Source organism: Grosmannia clavigera, assembly GCF_000143105.1.
Source record: "Grosmannia clavigera kw1407 unplaced genomic scaffold GCSC_167, whole genome shotgun sequence".
NCBI lineage: Eukaryota > Fungi > Ascomycota > Sordariomycetes > Ophiostomatales > Ophiostomataceae > Leptographium > Leptographium clavigerum.
Window position 1 is genome coordinate 825076 of NW_014040772.1, and position 17124 is coordinate 842199.

The following is a 17124-nucleotide window of genomic DNA, read 5'->3' on the forward strand; positions in this document are numbered from 1 at the left end:
GCCGTTGGCTTGGTTTCGGCACGTGGAATATGTTGGAGTATTGTTCCAGGCCTGTTTACAAGCGCCGGATAATCTTGGGACAAATGCGCCCTGCGCTAAGCAGATTAATATCAGCCGGCGCCTCTATTAGCGGCCGGAGAATTCCATTTTGCCCCGACTACGGAGTATAGTCACTAAGATACAGAAGCTTTGCCCAGCCCGGCTTTCCATCTTTTGCTTTTCTTTGCGCCGGACCACGAGCCACGTGTACTCTGTATAGTATCTTATATAGTAGCTTGTGAGGTACGAGCATATATTTAGTGTTGTTCTCTTACTCGGATCTTTGTATCGGCTTTGGCCGCATCGTCTTCTTACCCTCTGCTTGGAGGCGGTGCTCACGTCGTGTCTTGGGATACAATCTGTGCCACGTATGAGTGCCTGCTCGGATGTCCCAGCACCACTATCACCGGACAATACCGTCATTATCACCGGATAATACCGTCGCAAAGGAGCCTTTTCCCAATCCGTCAGTACTGCGCAGGGAAGAAAGGCATCAGCTGCATACGACGTAGTATGTGAGAAACATGCATGCATAGTACGGAGTAAATGATAAGATATGATACTATGTAAGACTACATACTCGTAGCACAGGGGGCTGTTCAGGTGAACGGGGCAGACAAGCGGCCTCCTTGTTCGCGCCCCTAAGAGGATCTACTCAGTTTCGCCATATTTTCCCGGCCAAACGCAGGCAACCCAAAAATCGGTGTGCTGTAAGCAAAAAGGCTATTGCTATCTCGTACTCGTGCTCGTACCTGATACCAAGGTCTACACTACATACTTGCAGACATTGAGCCTGACTGTCTGCTATGTGCAAACAGGACACGTGAATGTGTTATTCGTCTCCCCATGAGGACTGCTTCACGTCGTAGATCAGTAGACTCGTGGCGGGGGGGCCTGATCCTTCCAGAAGCAGGCTAAAGTGCACTAGCCATTCCAGCGGCGCTGTCAATCTGGTAAGATACAACGATTGCAATTGGGGGGAGGGGGGCTAGCGGGCTGTGGGTTAGTCCAGGAAAGGCCTGAGCGCAGTCGGAAAGATACGAGTGCTCATTACTATTGGGTTTACGGAGTGTTACATGGGACATATGGAGTACGAAATACTAATGCTCGTGCTCGTGAGTTATACGTCGTATCTTATCTACATACATATGTACTCGTAACACGAGTAAACAATAATATAAGATGGCACGGGAAGTATTGTGTGGGACAAATTGCACTTCACACAGATTCCAAACAACTCGTTTTCAGGAGCGTTCACCGAAAGCTGTTTGGGGAAAGGGCCGACACTCACATGCTGCAACACCCTCGACAGGATGGAGAGACGCGGGAGGATGGCCCTCCCCCCTCCAGAGCCTGCTTCCTGTACTCCGTACGGAGTGCACTCTTCCGCTCGTTCCCCACGCAAAGCCTCGTGTCAAGCGGCAATTGTCAAACGACAGACATTTATCAAGTCACAAGGGAAGAGAAAAGATATCTTGGGACATCGCAGCAGGGGGTGTGCACGATACATACGCAATACTCCATACAAAGAGATTTAATTTCAATTTTTTTATCTACCCACGTCACGAAACGGTACGGAGTACGGAGTACATATGTAACAACGAACGGATATGGTCGAGCTGCCAAAAGAAACGATAGCGGCGTGGGGGGAAGTCTGTGATTGCCAGACCAGGATCTACATCCCACCCATGTGCCTACGGAGTATGGAAAGTTAATCCTATTGGCCAACCACGACCCCCCCTTGTCTGGATGCTTGCCCACCTGACCATGTTGTAGAAGGAGCGTGTGCCACTATGGTGCTCCCCGACGGACGGCCCGTCAATTGAGGAAGCCAGCTGGACAGCCGTTGTTATCGGCCGCCCTTCTTCTTTCCGCGGATATCGGCGTACGTCGTGAGTACTTGTTTTCTGCTCGTAAGATATCTATCTTGCTCTCGTACTCGCATACTATTTAGGAGGGACACACCGAAACTGCTCTAGATTACTGTGTGCCATAGGAAGGAAGGTTGCATACCTGCTCCTATCTTATTTCGCGATAACTCGCGAGATCCTACGGCTCTCACATGTAGTCGTAAGTGCATCTTGAGGCATCGCAGGCTGCTACCATTTGGGTCGTATCGAGTTGTTTCAGCATACGAGTACATATACTGTATGCATGTATGTACGGAGTACTCCATCTATCTTATCTTACAAGTAGGATGCAAGTACATACTCCGTACTCCGTACTCATTAATACACAAGCGACCTCCGCCCTGTTCCCCCCTAAAAACCCAAAGAACTGGGACCTGGAACCTGGGACCAATGATGGCGTGAGTGGTGAATTAACCTACGGGCAGCTTGCACAAATGCGACCGTAGCTGCACCATCAACCAACCTAGAACCGGAATTGCTGCGCAGTTTATACAGGGAGTCTCCTCATGCAGCCTGCTTGCGAGATGCATGCAGAGAGCCTTTGTTAGTTAAGGCTCGGCAAACCGATATCCACCAGCGACAATCTTGTCAATTTGCGTATTACACAGTAGAACATAGTTGAAAGGAAGAGAAAGGAGAAGTATTGAAGAAACAGCAAATGAAAAAGCAAAAGTGGTCCGGGGGTACGAAGCGGTCTATTTCTTTCGTCACAGCAGACCAACGGTCCTGAACGGAGTGTTCAGACCCAGCACCCAGCCATTGCATCTTAGGGCGCAATAATCCATGCGTCACGCCAAATGAAACGGGGCTCCACACCAGACCCAGCATCCATCTGCTTGGGATGCTCCAAAATTCGTCGACACAGTACTCGTAATTTAGGAAGAGGGGGTGACGGGGGGCTCTGGACAACGACCTTACCTTCCCATGATGCAAGAAGTGGAAACGGCGATTCGAGGCCATGAAGCAGAGGGGGTTGTTAGGAGGACAGCATTTACTTACGGGAGTAGCGAGCATACTGGCTGAAAAAAAGACCAGTCATATTCAATGTAATTAGCAGCGCCCCACACGATTGACCGTCACCGTGGTGCTGGGAAGACGGGCAGCTGATCAGGAAGATCCGTCTCATCAAAATAGCCTTTATCATGCCTCAATACTGAAGCGCGTCCGTACTAATAATATTTGTGCTTGGAATGGTCGTGATGCTTGTCATCAAATTCCGTAAAGAGTACCGACTGACCCACATTTTCATACACTCCCTTTCATGCGTGTGCCGTAGACACTTCCCCGCCTGAAGACGGCTGAGGGAGAAGTTGAGGCTCAACAAAGAGATTTCGGACAAAGCAGGGGTGGTTACAAGCGATCTGTGACCTCGGGGTAAAAGCTCCATACCGGTCGAAGAGGATACCAAAACCGTACGATCTTTGTTTTTACCTGGAGCTCAGAGTAAAACCCAAACAAGTGATCTACAAAAAGAATGAAAAAAAAAAGACGGGGAAAAGTAGAAGTGTACGAGGTACTCCGTACGTATGCGTCGAATGGAGTCCAGAGCGAGTCTGTATTACGTCGTACGGAGTACTACTTAGCAGGATCAAGGACACCCATTTGGCCGGCGCCTCCTTTGAATTTGCTTTCCCGGAATATAATCTACTCGTAGTAATTAGTGGGCAAGACAAAACGCCATACCTTTGCGAAAGCGAGCCAGTGCTACATATTATAACAATACTTGCAATACACTACCACGCTGGTGGTCGATTACTTCACATGCCTAGGGAGGCCAAGAGAGCCGAGGCATGACGGGTCAATCCACCAATCCCCGCGCAGCATTGTTGAGCTTTGGTGATAAGATACATCGTCTTGACTATGTACGTCGTATGTACCCTCTTTATGAAGCTGTCAAGCCAAGATGCGGACCGCCGCTTAACCAATTTGATGGATAATATACCATATCTTTGGGCTGCATGTCAACGGCAGTCGATCTATTCTTGTTAGTCTTTATAATCTTCGCTGTGCTCCTGACTACGTGATCAGTAGGCCGAATGCCTTGAACAATGGGAAAATGAAGACGAGCACGGATGGCCATTGTAGACTGGGCATCTTGTCCATTGAGTTCTCTCGGCTTCTTTTCTGCGGATCTGAAGCCTTCCCGGCGCAAAAATTCTTTGGGTTCTCAAAGAGAGCTAACCAGGTTATGTTCTCGTAATAGTTCTGCAAATTTTACAAGAGTAAGGCCGGTAGCCTCCGTTGAAAAATTCGCCATCACAGTTTGCCTGCCGCGTCTTCATCGAATTTCATAAGGCGCAGTGATTATGTAATGTATGAATGGAAACGTCGTATTAACGGGTACGAGTACTCTTAGACACGCCAATTCTCAGTGGTTGATGGGGAAAAGGACATCCACAATATGCTTTGTTAGGAATGCTTATTGTCCTCGTCGCGCTTTGAACACAGCCGACTCTTATTGGTGAGCGCGAGAGTGTCAAACATGGCCTTTGTGACTGCCGGTTTGCCATACCGAGTATGCTTATGTAGCTTTATTACTCATACTTTGGCCACTTGCAAACGGAACCGGAACAGCCGCCCGGAACGTCAATCCGCTAGGCACAAGTCAGCTGGCATGCCAGCTGGTGGTGGGGGGCTAGCCTCCCTTCCCCCCTTTCAATCAAAGAGTACGGAGTACGGAGTACTCTGTAAGGCACTCCTCCAAACCGAACCGAAAGCCGCGCGGGTCCCTCTTCCCCATGACAGAAAGGCACCGGTAACGAGCTAATGGGCCACAGTTGATCTGCTATGGTGATAAATTATACTACATAGTATGTATTTTCACTTGTAAACACAAGCAATCAATTTAGAGTAGGTCAGTACAAGCTCAGGCTACATGCAATAACATCCTTTCGAGCTCCCCCTTTTGTCACGCCCTACTCGTACTATCACCTTCTCCTTAATGTCAGGCACTCTGCCGGCTGGCTGCTTCGGAGCGCATTGTGGGATATACTAGAAATTACGAGAGGGAAACAGTTGCGCCGAACATTAGAGCGGGTGGATGCTGTGTGCGATGACTAGGTATGCTGTGCTCCCCCCGCCCAAGGAAAAATGGGAGAATACAGGACGGCCATACTATGTAGCCACAAGGCGAAAAGTAAGCATGTGCACATTTGGTGCGCCTTGTGACAGCAGCTGATACCGGCGCTTCTACTCACAATAGCTAAGCCGAAAGCTTAGGCATGTCCGTCCGTCACGAGGTTTGGCAGCAATGTCGGAGGTCATTCCCTTTACTTGTAAGGTCGGTGATGTTATTGGCTATAGTGCTCCGTACTTTGAACTCTGCGAGATACTACTCTGTACTCCGTAGTGGCATTTGATTGCCGTCTCGAGCCTTCTGGATTAAGAAATTGTCACCGTTAACTTTAGGTCTCGTGGTCGATGGAAATTGGACAGAACGGGGCTCAGACGTGGGTCTTGCCGTTCTAGGAAATACTTTGCACTTTGGGCAATATAGTTTATTTAGCTGTACGTTGCGACGGGGTAAATAAAACTGCTTGTGGCAAGCCTTTCGAGACGGAGTTCTTTGCGCGTGCTGCCCGAAGTATATTTTACTAGCCTCTTCCAGTAATATTCCTCCGTTTGCGGGCTCCGTCTATATATATATATTTTTTTTTTGCTTTATACGTACGCATGCTTAACATAAGGGTCACTTATACGGCAAAGCAGAAGCTAGGAAAAGGAAAGAAAACAATATAGGTAGAGCCTAAAACAGAAATATAATAGAAAAAACCCTAAGCACGATATGCTTGTCAATATAGATTTGATAGCAGCTTAGATTGTAAGAATCTTACCTTACGTTTCCGGCCTAACGGAGGACAAGGTAAAATGCGAAAATGCATAACGGAAGCGTATAATACTTGGCGACTAGCCTATTTTGGAAATAGGTCTAGAGTCTGGCTAGACGGTGGACCATATTTTTTCACGAGCCTGCTGACCTTTCCAGCCCCTGGAATACCCGAGGAAAGCCCGCCACCCCTCTCAATTTCTACGTACCGAACTTTTGGTATGTCAAGTACCTATCGGGGATGCCCTGTCTGCTTCTCCCTGTCGCCACGGTACATTGGTAGATACGTACCTCCCCTGCTAGCTGTAAAATACATGGTACCTAGCCGGGGCACCTCACCGCGACTTGGACCGAGAGACAGACTCGCATCCCACCCCCCCCCCCCTCGCTCCTTCCCACCTGGCAATCGATCCAACCGCCAGAACAATAATTTCTACATCTTGGTGCCCTCCCCCACACATTCGTTTTGTCTTTTCTTTTTCCTTCCTCTCCATATGTTCCGTCTCATTTCCAACTCTAGGATCAAATTCTACAGCAATTCACAATACCAACACAACAATCGAAACTTCAGCTGACCGCCACCTACCTTGGAACCAGCACCTGTTCACTTATTACGAGATCAACACACTCGCCACAACCTTCTCAGCGGTATATAATCTCAAAAGAGCCACAACTACTCCCACGCATTTGGTGCTCACTCTCCGGAAGAATAAACTGTCTTCGGGCGCCGGGAATTTCTTCCACGACACTGATTAGGAAACAAACTCACGAACGATCAAATCTGGGACACAAAATCAACAATCGAGAGTCAGATTTCGCGTCAACTCCTTTCGCAATAGCGAGTTTCGCACACACATCTAGGTACAATGCCTTCAGCATTAGACACACCGGTGCTACAGGTGGATGCCAATGTCATCCACAAGGTAGACACATCCAACCCGCAAAACCTCTTCAGCATGTGGACTGGTAAGTAGACATACGCTTGTCCCTTCTCAGTTCTTCACTAATGAGATCTATAGTTTTTGCACGATGCGCAGACTCGGTGGCTCAAGGCCGCCGACTTGAGAACCTCAGCTGGCGACTGTGGACGAGAGAAACATTCTGTGTCGAAGACACCACACACTCGCCCATCAGCATTCCGTCTGATTCTTTCATGACATCCGCAGATATGTCACCTAAGCCGACTGCTATTCCTCAGCGCGACCATTCCACAGCAGAAGATGTACCGCAACTTTCTGGCAGCGTGGAGTCTGTCGCCGATGATGAGACTGAGGAGCTGTCCGGCGAGCCTGGTGCCGTCGAGATCATGCGTCCCAGGATACGGCGACAGGATTCTTGTGGAAGCAGCCGCAGCCGTGGTCGCGAGAGGCATATCACATCTGACGACTTGGAGAAGATGGTCGTCTCAATTGTTCAAGGGAAGGAACCGCTCACGGCTCCCCGCCCGGAAATTTCACGACTTCTTTTCTTTTTACTCCTGTTGTGCCTTCGTCGGAATCGTCCGGGCTCTCTGCAAGCAGCATTGCAGAACCGCTTTTGTCGGTGAACTCCTCGATGCACACCCTAGTTGAACCTGAAGAACCAGTATCGAACGAAGCAGATGCAGCGGCCGACACAGTCACTCCTTCCACACCGACGAGGACAACAACTGTCATTCGCGGTTTCTCTCCTTCTCATGTTCCTATTCGGATTTCGGATGCTGAGATATCACAACACGATGAAGCCGTTGAAGAGGATGCAATCCCAGAGCCTACATCTTCGCCGGCTGCGAAGCTGGTCCCGTCGAAGAAGGCTACATTTGCCCTCGGTGGCTCGTCTTCTTGTGAGGACTCAATGAGTGATCCATCCCGGAGCTTGGAAATGCATCAATCTGCTATGTCCCATATGATCAAGAGGAAATCAGCCGCCTCTGTTCATAGCATTGCTGGCCCTTCTTCCGCTGCGAAGATTGCACATCCGGAGGAGGAAGGGTCTCTGAAGAGTGCGATGCTCTCAGCTCGCAACCTCAACGCACAGAAGAAGCAGACATCGTTTAGCAACCAAGTGATGACGCGAACAATCCCACCTGCCCCCGTCTTCGAGGATGATTCGGAGTCGGATGACATTGACGAAAGCGCTATCGATGACGACGATGACGATTCGTCGGACTGGGAGGACTCGAACGAGGAAAGCGGCCGGTCCAGCATTGACGAGAAGAACATGTTCCAGCGTGTCGACTCGAAGGTTCACCTACCGTCTCGCAGGTCGCTCATAACTCTCATGATCCAGAAGAGCGAGCGTGAGCTGAAGAATGGGCTGATGACGTCGCAATCTACGATGGCTCTCTCCCGCCCACGTGTTGCCCGCCAGCCGCCTTCTCTGGTCGCTTCCCCGAACGATTCCGACGACGCTGCCCTAATGATGCGCCCTCGGGGACGTCCTCAGTCGAATCTTCGGCCCATCAACGAGATTCCGCGCAGCGCAGCACAGCCCATCATGACGTCGGCAGCAGCAGGTGGTCAGTACCAGGCTGCCTATTCGCCACGCACGAACCGGCGCAACATGCTTTCCACAGAGCTCACGGAGTCGCTTCGTAGACATCTCCTCTGGGAACGGTCACAAAAGACATCTACTGCCAATGCGGTGCTCAAAAGACGCCATACCTCGCAGGATGTGGCCAACCTGAAGCAGTACCCGGAGACACCCCACATGGTCAAAGAGAACGACGCTGGTGCTTCGAGCTGGGATCAGTACCTTAACCGGGACGCTTTCAACGGATACCATGCAAAGGGCTGGTAATCGAACAGAGCAACAACAGAAATCCACCTCTTTTCGTATTTTTCTCGAATACATTGTACCACCATCTACACATATCAGCATCATCGAGCGAGGAGGTCTTCCATCTACTGTTTCTATTCGGCTTTCGCCTTCGCGCATTACAACATGTCTGGATGGCGATTTTCTTTTGTTTCGCCGAATGTCTCTTCTGAACGGTTTCTTACACGCCTTTACTCCCGGCCAAAATTAATTCACTTTTCACCGAAGCTTGGGTAGCTTCGCACTCCTACAGTCTTGACACTGACCAAGATAGCAATGTTTTATGTGAGGGACGGGGTTTTGCAATTTTGTTATTTAGCACACTTCGGCGTTTTTCGTGTTTTCTATCACTTATACGATACCAATGTGTGCCACTGTGCTTTTCTTTTTTTTCTGCTTTTTCATGTACGGGTGGCGAATTGTTTCTCGAAGGATTGGGATTTGTACTCTTTACATTGCGGGAGACATGAGGGCAACCTACTATAGTCTTCATGTCATTTGGTAATGATGGAGGACAAAATGGCAAAAGGGGGAACGCAGTTATTGCCTTTGCGGAATACCAAAACAAAGGTGGGAAAGGGCGTGGGTTTGTAAAATAAGCAAAGGAACCTACCACTCCACGAAGATTCGCAACATCAGATAGCTAGTGGTTCTTTAAACCCCCCGAGAAAAAGTTTGACGATTTCAAAAAAAAAAAACAAAAAAAAAACCCCTTCCCGTAGAACTTAGGTGAATAAGTGATGTCCTAGGACCTCGACCGTGAATTCATCTGCAAGCATAATCGCGGAGAGAGGAACAAGATGTGGCTTTTAGTTGGCATGTGAATGACGGGATATCGGCATTTACCAGTGTCTACAAAGTCATACATTCTGGGCCAGAGTGCTTTGTTCTGCGTACAAACGGTGCCTGGTTTAGTACAGCACCCTATTAGTGCCGAGCACAACACGGCGACTACGAGGCAAGGGGTTTGGGTGGAAATCACAGCACCTTGTTCGGCGCTCTTCTGCTCCGTACATTGCAATATACCATGTTGTTGTCTCTGTGTTTGCTCCACTAGTCGACGCACGGTGATTGGCAATACCAAAGAAGCTCTCCCAGTTACTCCATACTATTACGCTGTTGGTCAAAATTTTTAATGATCCTTTCTGATTATAGGATGGTTTGTTAGTGCTGCCAACGCGAAAAAAAACCCGCGACGAGAAGAAGTGAATCTAGCCAGAGTGGTATTCGTATATTACGTGTGCAATCAACATGTGGAGGAAAACTGCATTGCATTGCGTTCCTTTGTTTCTCGAAGCAGGCCAACCCCGGAACAATGGACCGCCACGAGATGTTGGGCCTGCGAAATCCTTGTTTTCTACTCCGTATGTGCCGCCCATCTAGGAAACGCGTAGTTGGTGCTATAAGAAGGTGTGAACCGGGGACCAAACCGATGACTCTTACGTATACCGTACAATCCTCGGCACATCCGAGGCATCTGCATTCGATGACATACGAACCTGTAAGCGCAGTACTCCGTAGCTTTTGGAGAAATACCCTCCCTTTTTTGTCTGTTTAGGATAGGACTGGGCGTACTTTCAGAACCGTTTTCCCCCCGTCTTTTATATCGTCCAAAAGAAGGTAGACCGCTAATAGCTGTTAAGGGTATGGGAAACTCATGTACACCCCGTAGTATCTGTGCGCACAGAAGAGCAATCAGCTGCTATTATGTAGAACCCCTGGATGGAAACTCGGTCTTCACCTGCAGGTTATTATCGGAGCCTGTCCAGCTTGCTCATCGACGAATTGGGGGCGGCAAGTATCCTCCGGTCTGTCGTCACCGCTGTTCGCAAATAAGCCTTACGTGCGGAAGGGTAAGGTGTCGAGCGTCTCGCGGAGGCTTTCCTCCCTACCGTTGCTATATGGCGAAGCACACGCCTTCGCTCGCCTTCACCGACTTTTAGCCCTGGCATTAGGAGCATTGTACTATGTAACGTCCTTTCCGATCCGTTCCATATTGACCCAGCCCCCCTTTTCTAGACTTCCCGTTATATCGCGAGAATTGAGCTGCAGATGATCGTGTCAGAGCTCTTGGAGCAGTATTAAACCCTTTCGCATGGCAAAACGGTGACGGATTTGCTACCTCTATGTGGCCATTCTGAAAGCAGCACTATCCTAGATAGCATGTAGTTTAAAAAAAACAAAAAGCGACAAACAGCCTAACATAAACGGCGCATCTTAATGCTGGAGCCTGCGAGTAATTTGAGGCTTGATTGCCATTGTTACACGTTGGGCCTGCGCGAGCATTGCCTTCGATATCATTGTTTTGTTTACGATCGCAGTGCACCATCCTGGTCAGCTATCGATTGATTTTGATTGAGAGTCGTTTGTGAAAGGAGAAAAGTAAACGAGAATGAAAGCTAATGACGCTGCTGGTCGACAATTATATTGACACTTCACCTAAACACTGCTCACTTCTAAGTACGATGGGTTTTGAGACAGCTTTAGGGCGACGATGAAAGCAGTAATATCGCCAGCCGTAGCAACATATCTGAAAATGCATCTGGTAGCGTTTATACGGCCTGCAACGCGGGCTGTAGACGATCTGCGGCTGCAACGTAGGTGATGCTTAACGGTAACACCACAATAGCAAGCCCGCTTTATCAATGTGCAAGACAAGGTAGTAGCTGGCTTGTGACTTGATAGACAAAACGATGAATCAAGCTGTCAACATGTTGCCTATAATAAGAAACAGAGCGTTCGGGACCTTCCCTCAAGAATCCCATCACAGTACTAGCCACAGCCAAAGAAAAAATGTCACGTGCGGTGTCCTTTTATAAAAGATCACAAGGACCATGGGTGCGAAAGATCATTGTACAACAACTACCAATTGTCGACATACTTATAGGATTTGCGGTGTTCAGGGACTGTGTACGAAGCTGTAAATATCTTATCTTAGACGAGCGGGGTAACTAGACTGGGTTAGCTCCATAGTGAGGACGACCATGCGGGGTGGTGCCTGACCTCTATCAATGGTTCCTTCCTATTCTGCATCTTTACAGCACTTGCCCTTTACCCTGCACTGCATATCAGGCCGTCGGACAAAAGTAAAGGCGGAGAGACAAGTCGAATTAAGATACCTGTGACGTGTGGATGCATCTCATGAGAACGGGGGTACCTTGTCTGCAGAGCCGCACATCATCCTTCTCGAGCTATCGTCCATCGGTGAGACAAGTTCAGCCTCGCTTCACATTACTGCCTCGCTTATAGGCCTTTCTGTCTCGCTGCTCTCGAAAACAGGGCTCACTCATACGCAGCTGTACCTTTTCCCGAGCTACAGCCTTCTACCATGTTTTCTCAGGTAAGTCGAGCGACGCAATGCACGAAGAGATATGAACCCAGATGCTACAACGTCCTATATTTCGTAACCTTTTATGCTCTCACATGCAAACCTCTTGAGGCTATGCTTTACTTAGCTCTCAGTGCTTTTGCTGTAGGCTGCTAACTATTTGGTGCAGAAAAAACCGTATACTGCAGTCACTGCCACCATCGAGCGCCTCACGAGCGAGTCATATGAGGAAGATGACCTAAGTGGAATCCCCGACCTTGTTGAAGTGATTAAATTACAGTCGACTGGACCGGCCGAGGCTGCTCGTGCCATTCGAAAGAAGCTCAAGTATGGAAGTGTGCATCGGCAGCTGAGAGCTCTGGCACTGCTGGATGGCCTGATTCAAAATGCAGGCGCTCGCTTCCAGCACGCCTTTGCAGACGAGCCACTTCTGGAACGTCTCCGCGTCTGCGGTACCTCGGACTTGTCGGACCCTGATGTCAAGAAGAAGTGTCTGGAATTGTTCCGCAACTGGACTCAATACAAAAACACACCAGGCCTCGAACGTGTTGCCCGCTTGTACAAGGTAATATACCACTGCTATAAACCTCTAGACATGCAAGAAATTGGAGACTGACATCGGAAACTCTGTAGGAACTTCCGCAGCGCAAGCAAGTAGTGACCCAGGCACGATCCAAGGTGGTGCAGGAGACGGAAAACCCCTTTGACGATGACGAAGATGATGAAAAGCCGGTTTCAGAACCGGCGCCTGCGGCGGGTCCTTCTTTGGCCACCAGCTCTACTCAAGCTTCATCTTCGTCAGGCTTCCGTCCGAATACAGAGACACAGCCGACTGGCCTTATAGAGTCATTCAGCTTCCTATCCTCGACACAGGACAAGGACAAGAGCAAGAAGAAGAAGGACAAAGCCAGCAAGAAGGGTCGCAAGCCGTTTAATCTGGAAGCCGAAAAAGGCTTGATGAAGTCTACCATTGCTGATGCATCTATTGCGGCGATCGACCTCATGAACACACTACAGAGTATCAACCGCGAGCAGGAGCGGATATCTGAGAACTCGACTGCTCTTCAGCGATTTGAAGCCGCCAAACTTCTCCGGAGAAAAGTTCTTAGATATGTGAGTGCCCCGTAATGCCTACGGTCTCCGTATTGACAACGGGCTACAAGAGTCAGAGACTGACAGAATGCTTCAGATCTATCTTGTAGACTCGGAGGAATACCTCGGCAGTCTGCTGCACGCCAACGACGAACTTGTTACTGCACTTATGACGTTCGAGCAGCTGGACCGCTCTATCGACGCAGACAGTGACTCGGATGATGACCTGGCTGAGCAAGCCCATCGATACCGGAGTACGTAAACCTCAACCGTGCTTCAATTCCATTACTTTACCGTCTGTATTGGTCGAGCTGACAACCGCATCTGTACAGTGATTGTCGAAAAAGGCAAAGAACCGGCATCCCCAACCTCTGCATCTGCCGTGCCTGAACTGGGAGGCTTGAGTATTGATATTGAAAAGCCAAGCACGGCCCCATCCGTACCAAAGCCACCCTCCCGTCCTCTAGCTCCCCCTAGGCCCTCGGCCAAGTCGAAACCACAGATGCCGCTGTTCATTGGCCAGCTTCCACCACCAAGAAGAGCACCAAGGGATGACTCTGACGGTGGTGAGAGCTACGAGGATGCAGATGATGACGAGAATGACCCCTTTGCAGACCGGCATGAGGTAGGGACCCCTGCGGTGGAAACGGAAGAACCAAGGTGGTGATGCGTACAACGACGAGAAGTGCGTCTCTATTTTGTTTTATCGTGTAAGCTTCATTGCTTTATCTGCTTTACTTTGTTGTTTCTGTGCCCTTGGGCATGACTAGCGCGCAAAGTTCTCGACTATACCAGGCTGTTTTCTGCATCTGTTCAAGCATGGCCCGGAGACAGAAAGTATGAGACTAGCCAGACAATATTGATACTCGGTATGTAAGTGGTCTCACTGCTGTGTTCTATCACGTACGGCCATAGATACTGGAAAGCACGGGATCCCGTCCGCTCTCCCCTAGTTAAACCAGTAATCGGCGGATTAGTAGTTGGGTCGGTGACGACCAGCGAATACCCGCTGCTGTACGTTTTTTTGATGCTTCCCATTTTGGATTCGTACCTCCATTAGGTAGACTAGTTATTTTGCTTTACTAATTGGCTGATCATTCAACAGCATTGCCATCATGGGTTTTTATCCTAAGCATGATTACACGACTCCTGAATTGACGTGCCTAATCTCTATGTCTTTTAATGTGAAAAGCACGGAAATTGTGGTTAACGAATGGTAGGCTGTAGGATTTCCTTAACATCCTTCAGCAGCTGTAAGCTAATAGACCCAAGGAAAGACAGTTGAATTTTATCTTGCCGTTATTACTGAGACGAGTAGAGAGACGGAATAAAGAGATGAACTGCGTAGTTGCCCTGTAAATCCTATCATTTTTTGTACAGCCCATTTCATGTTCGAGCGTGAAAGGAAGGTGTATTTACGAGTAGTCACAAAAGAGAATAATAGCACATGGCAGTCTAAGACTGCCTTTAGGGACCGTAGAAATGGAAGAAAACATAGGATAGTATGAATAGAAACAACAGAATCTCAGCTGGATGTGGCCGGACCAGCAAAAAAACAAATAGATACCAACAGGCTTCGCTCATGTGCGTCCCAAGAAGCGGAAGCTCTGTCCGATGGACTTTGCGCTGTGCCGAATCCTGGCTTTGTCCGTCGCGATGGTCTTTGACAAAACTGCTTTGCGTTCGACCTTGACAAGGGCGGCCTTTGACTTGTCTGACACGCCGGCTAGGCCGAGAGTGTTGCGTGGTGGAGGACGTGTTGACACTGCTCGGTTTGTGCGCGTGAGAGCCGATGATGGCTCTCCGCTGGTAGCGGCGTCTTCGTCCAGCTCCATGACATCTGCACCAGCGTCGGTGGCTTCGTCTCCGGCCTCGAGGGCGAAGTGGCCCAGCTTTTCGCGCTCGGCCAGCGAAGGATAGTTGCGGAGATTCTGTCGGAAGTAGCGGTTGAGTGACCGATGGCCGACAGAGCGGCCCGATGGCAGATGCAGCTCGTACTCGTCGTAGAAGACGGCGTGGTTGTGTTTGTGTGCGTGCGAGTGCCAGCCGTCGGTCTGGTGGTGAGCCCTAGGGTCGGTCTGGCTGTGGTGTGGGTGCCTCTCCAGGCGGTCGAATTGGTGGTAGTGGTTGTCGGCAGGGACGGCGGTCAGATCATCCGAGTCGAGTGACGACGCAGAGCTGTCCGTCTCCCATCCGTTGCCTTCTCTGTCGTCCTCATCGTCGTCGGACATAGATCCATCACCACCAGCGACAGTCGTTTTTGTGGCACGCCTTGCGCCGAGCTTGGTGCCGAGCTTAGCACCGCCGTTCGTCTTCAATTCCTTTTCGTCCTCGCTCGACTCCTCGTCGGGCTCGCTGTCGGAGTATGTTGCACGGAAGCCGTAAAAGTCGCCAATCTCCACCTGCTCTTCGACGGTCGAGTAGGGAATCTTGCAGTGGGCCTTGTCCCGCATATGGGTCTGCACGGCGAACACGTCTGCTCGGATCTTGCCGCAGTAGATGCATTCATGGTCGTCACGGATGCGGGTCTGCAGCAGGTCCAGCAGGCCGTCGGTGTCGACGAGGTACTGCTTTTCCGGAATGAACATGCCGTGGAAGCGCTCCATATGAGCCGTGTTGAGAGCGACGGAAGGCGAGGCATAGTTGCAGAAGAGACAGAGGTTCAGTGAGTGGGCCGGCGCGCCCGACTTGGACAGCGCTGGAGTTGCCGTGTCCTCGGACGCTGAAGTGGCAGTCGCTTGCGTCAGGGGATGTTCGTCTTTGTGCTGGGCTGCAGCGGAGAGATGCGGATGCTCCGGGCGCTTCAGCAAAGACGGCTCCCCTTCAATGGTAGCCTTCTTCAGGTTCTTCACGACCTGAGTGAACTCTTCTTCGGCGTCGGAGTCGACAGTCTCGCTGGTGATATCGACTGCCTTCTGGTGAGGCTCACCTAGGGAGAAGGTGGAACTCAAGACAGAGCTTCCCTCATCACCATCCCTTACACCCCGACCACGGATGGCTGCGACGACCTCCTTGGCCTTGTGCTTCTGGCTCGAGATGTGGTTCCGGAACGAGTTTTCGCTGTAGTACGTCTTCTGGCAGACTTCGCAAACACGCTCAAAGCTGGCCCTGTCCGCCTCGGCAGCTGTGGATGCTCGGGACTGGATGACACGCTCGGCGAACAGTTCGGACGAGATGGGAGGAAGGGAAGTAACGCGACGCTTGAGGTTATACCGATGCCAGTCGCCCTTCATGTGGTTCTTCTGCAGGTCGCTATTCCGGAAAGCGACCTGGCATGTGTTGCAGCTGTAGGGATGCGAAGCCGGTGCATCCAGCTTCATAGCCGGGCGGCCCGATGCTATAGTTGCCATGACCTTTGCTTGTTCTGCTAGAGCAAAGACGAGGTACGGGATCGACCTGCTTCGAAAGTCTAATATGCACAGGCGAATCCGCTTGCAGTGGGGATTGCGATATCTCGATAGAGGGGCTGAATAGAGGGGCCAAATGAGGGGCAAGAAGATGCAGACACTGACGATGGGCCAGTTGGTGATGGTGATGTATCGGGGGGAGACAATCGGCACCTCAGAGAAGTTCACCAACGGGCGTTTCTTAGGTTTAGCTCGTGGGCAAGTTTGGCGGGGGCAATTTTTTTTGAGTCGCAATGCACCGGATATCCGAAGTATTATGACGTTGCAGTCGTGCACCCTGTGCCCTGCTAATCCCAGACGATTGCTAGATAAATCCGACTTGGTAATGACAAACCTGCTGGCCAATCCCCTTGATTTTAGAAGTCAGATGGGGAAAAATGTTAAATAAGAGAAAGCAGATAAGAAATTGGTTTCCGCGGGGTATAGTAGTAGAGATCGCTAGCAAGAGGAACGGAGTTCCGACCGTATGCTTTATACGATGCAAACAAGATGCCGTAACGTCTCACAGAGCGTGAACGAGAGGGTGAAGGTGATGGAAATGTAAGACGACGGAATAGACGGGAGGAATTTTGGTGTTTTATGTGTGGATCTTGGCAAAGCCCTCTCTCGTTATTCTTCTAACTGGATAAGAAGGCTGCCAGAAGGTGGGGGGACTTTAGGGCCGTCGATTCGGTAGTGGCTGTATTAATAAAGCAGAACCGAGGGATTCGCCTAGAATTCTGTGAG

The 17124-nt window shown here is 50.0% G+C and overlaps 3 protein-coding genes across 3 annotated transcripts; 2 read left to right on the top strand and 1 right to left on the bottom strand.

Annotated features, from left to right (window-relative positions):
* Window positions 1-6641: 6641 nt before the first annotated feature.
* Window positions 6642-8553, top strand: CMQ_6118 (duf1752 domain containing protein; the record flags this gene model as incomplete). The annotated part of the gene is made up of 3 exons (XM_014315183.1): window positions 6642-6741; window positions 6813-7186; window positions 7480-8553. The coding sequence occupies 3 exons, from the start codon at window positions 6642-6644 to the stop codon at window positions 8551-8553; spliced, it is 1548 nt and encodes a 515-aa protein (XP_014170658.1).
* Window positions 8554-11899: 3346 nt separating this feature from the next.
* CMQ_6136 (vhs domain containing protein) lies at window positions 11900-13658 on the top strand (the record flags this gene model as incomplete). The annotated part of the gene is made up of 5 exons (XM_014315201.1): window positions 11900-11911; window positions 12069-12464; window positions 12533-13012; window positions 13089-13245; window positions 13324-13658. 5 exons carry the CDS (start codon window positions 11900-11902, stop codon window positions 13656-13658), a joined length of 1380 nt encoding a protein of 459 aa, XP_014170676.1.
* A 913-nt stretch (window positions 13659-14571) lies between these two features.
* Window positions 14572-16341, bottom strand: CMQ_6433 (c2h2 finger domain containing protein; the record flags this gene model as incomplete). The annotated part of the gene is made up of 1 exon (XM_014315498.1): window positions 14572-16341. The coding sequence occupies one exon, from the start codon at window positions 16339-16341 to the stop codon at window positions 14572-14574; it is 1770 nt and encodes a 589-aa protein (XP_014170973.1).
* Between the last annotated feature and the right edge of the window lie 783 nt (window positions 16342-17124).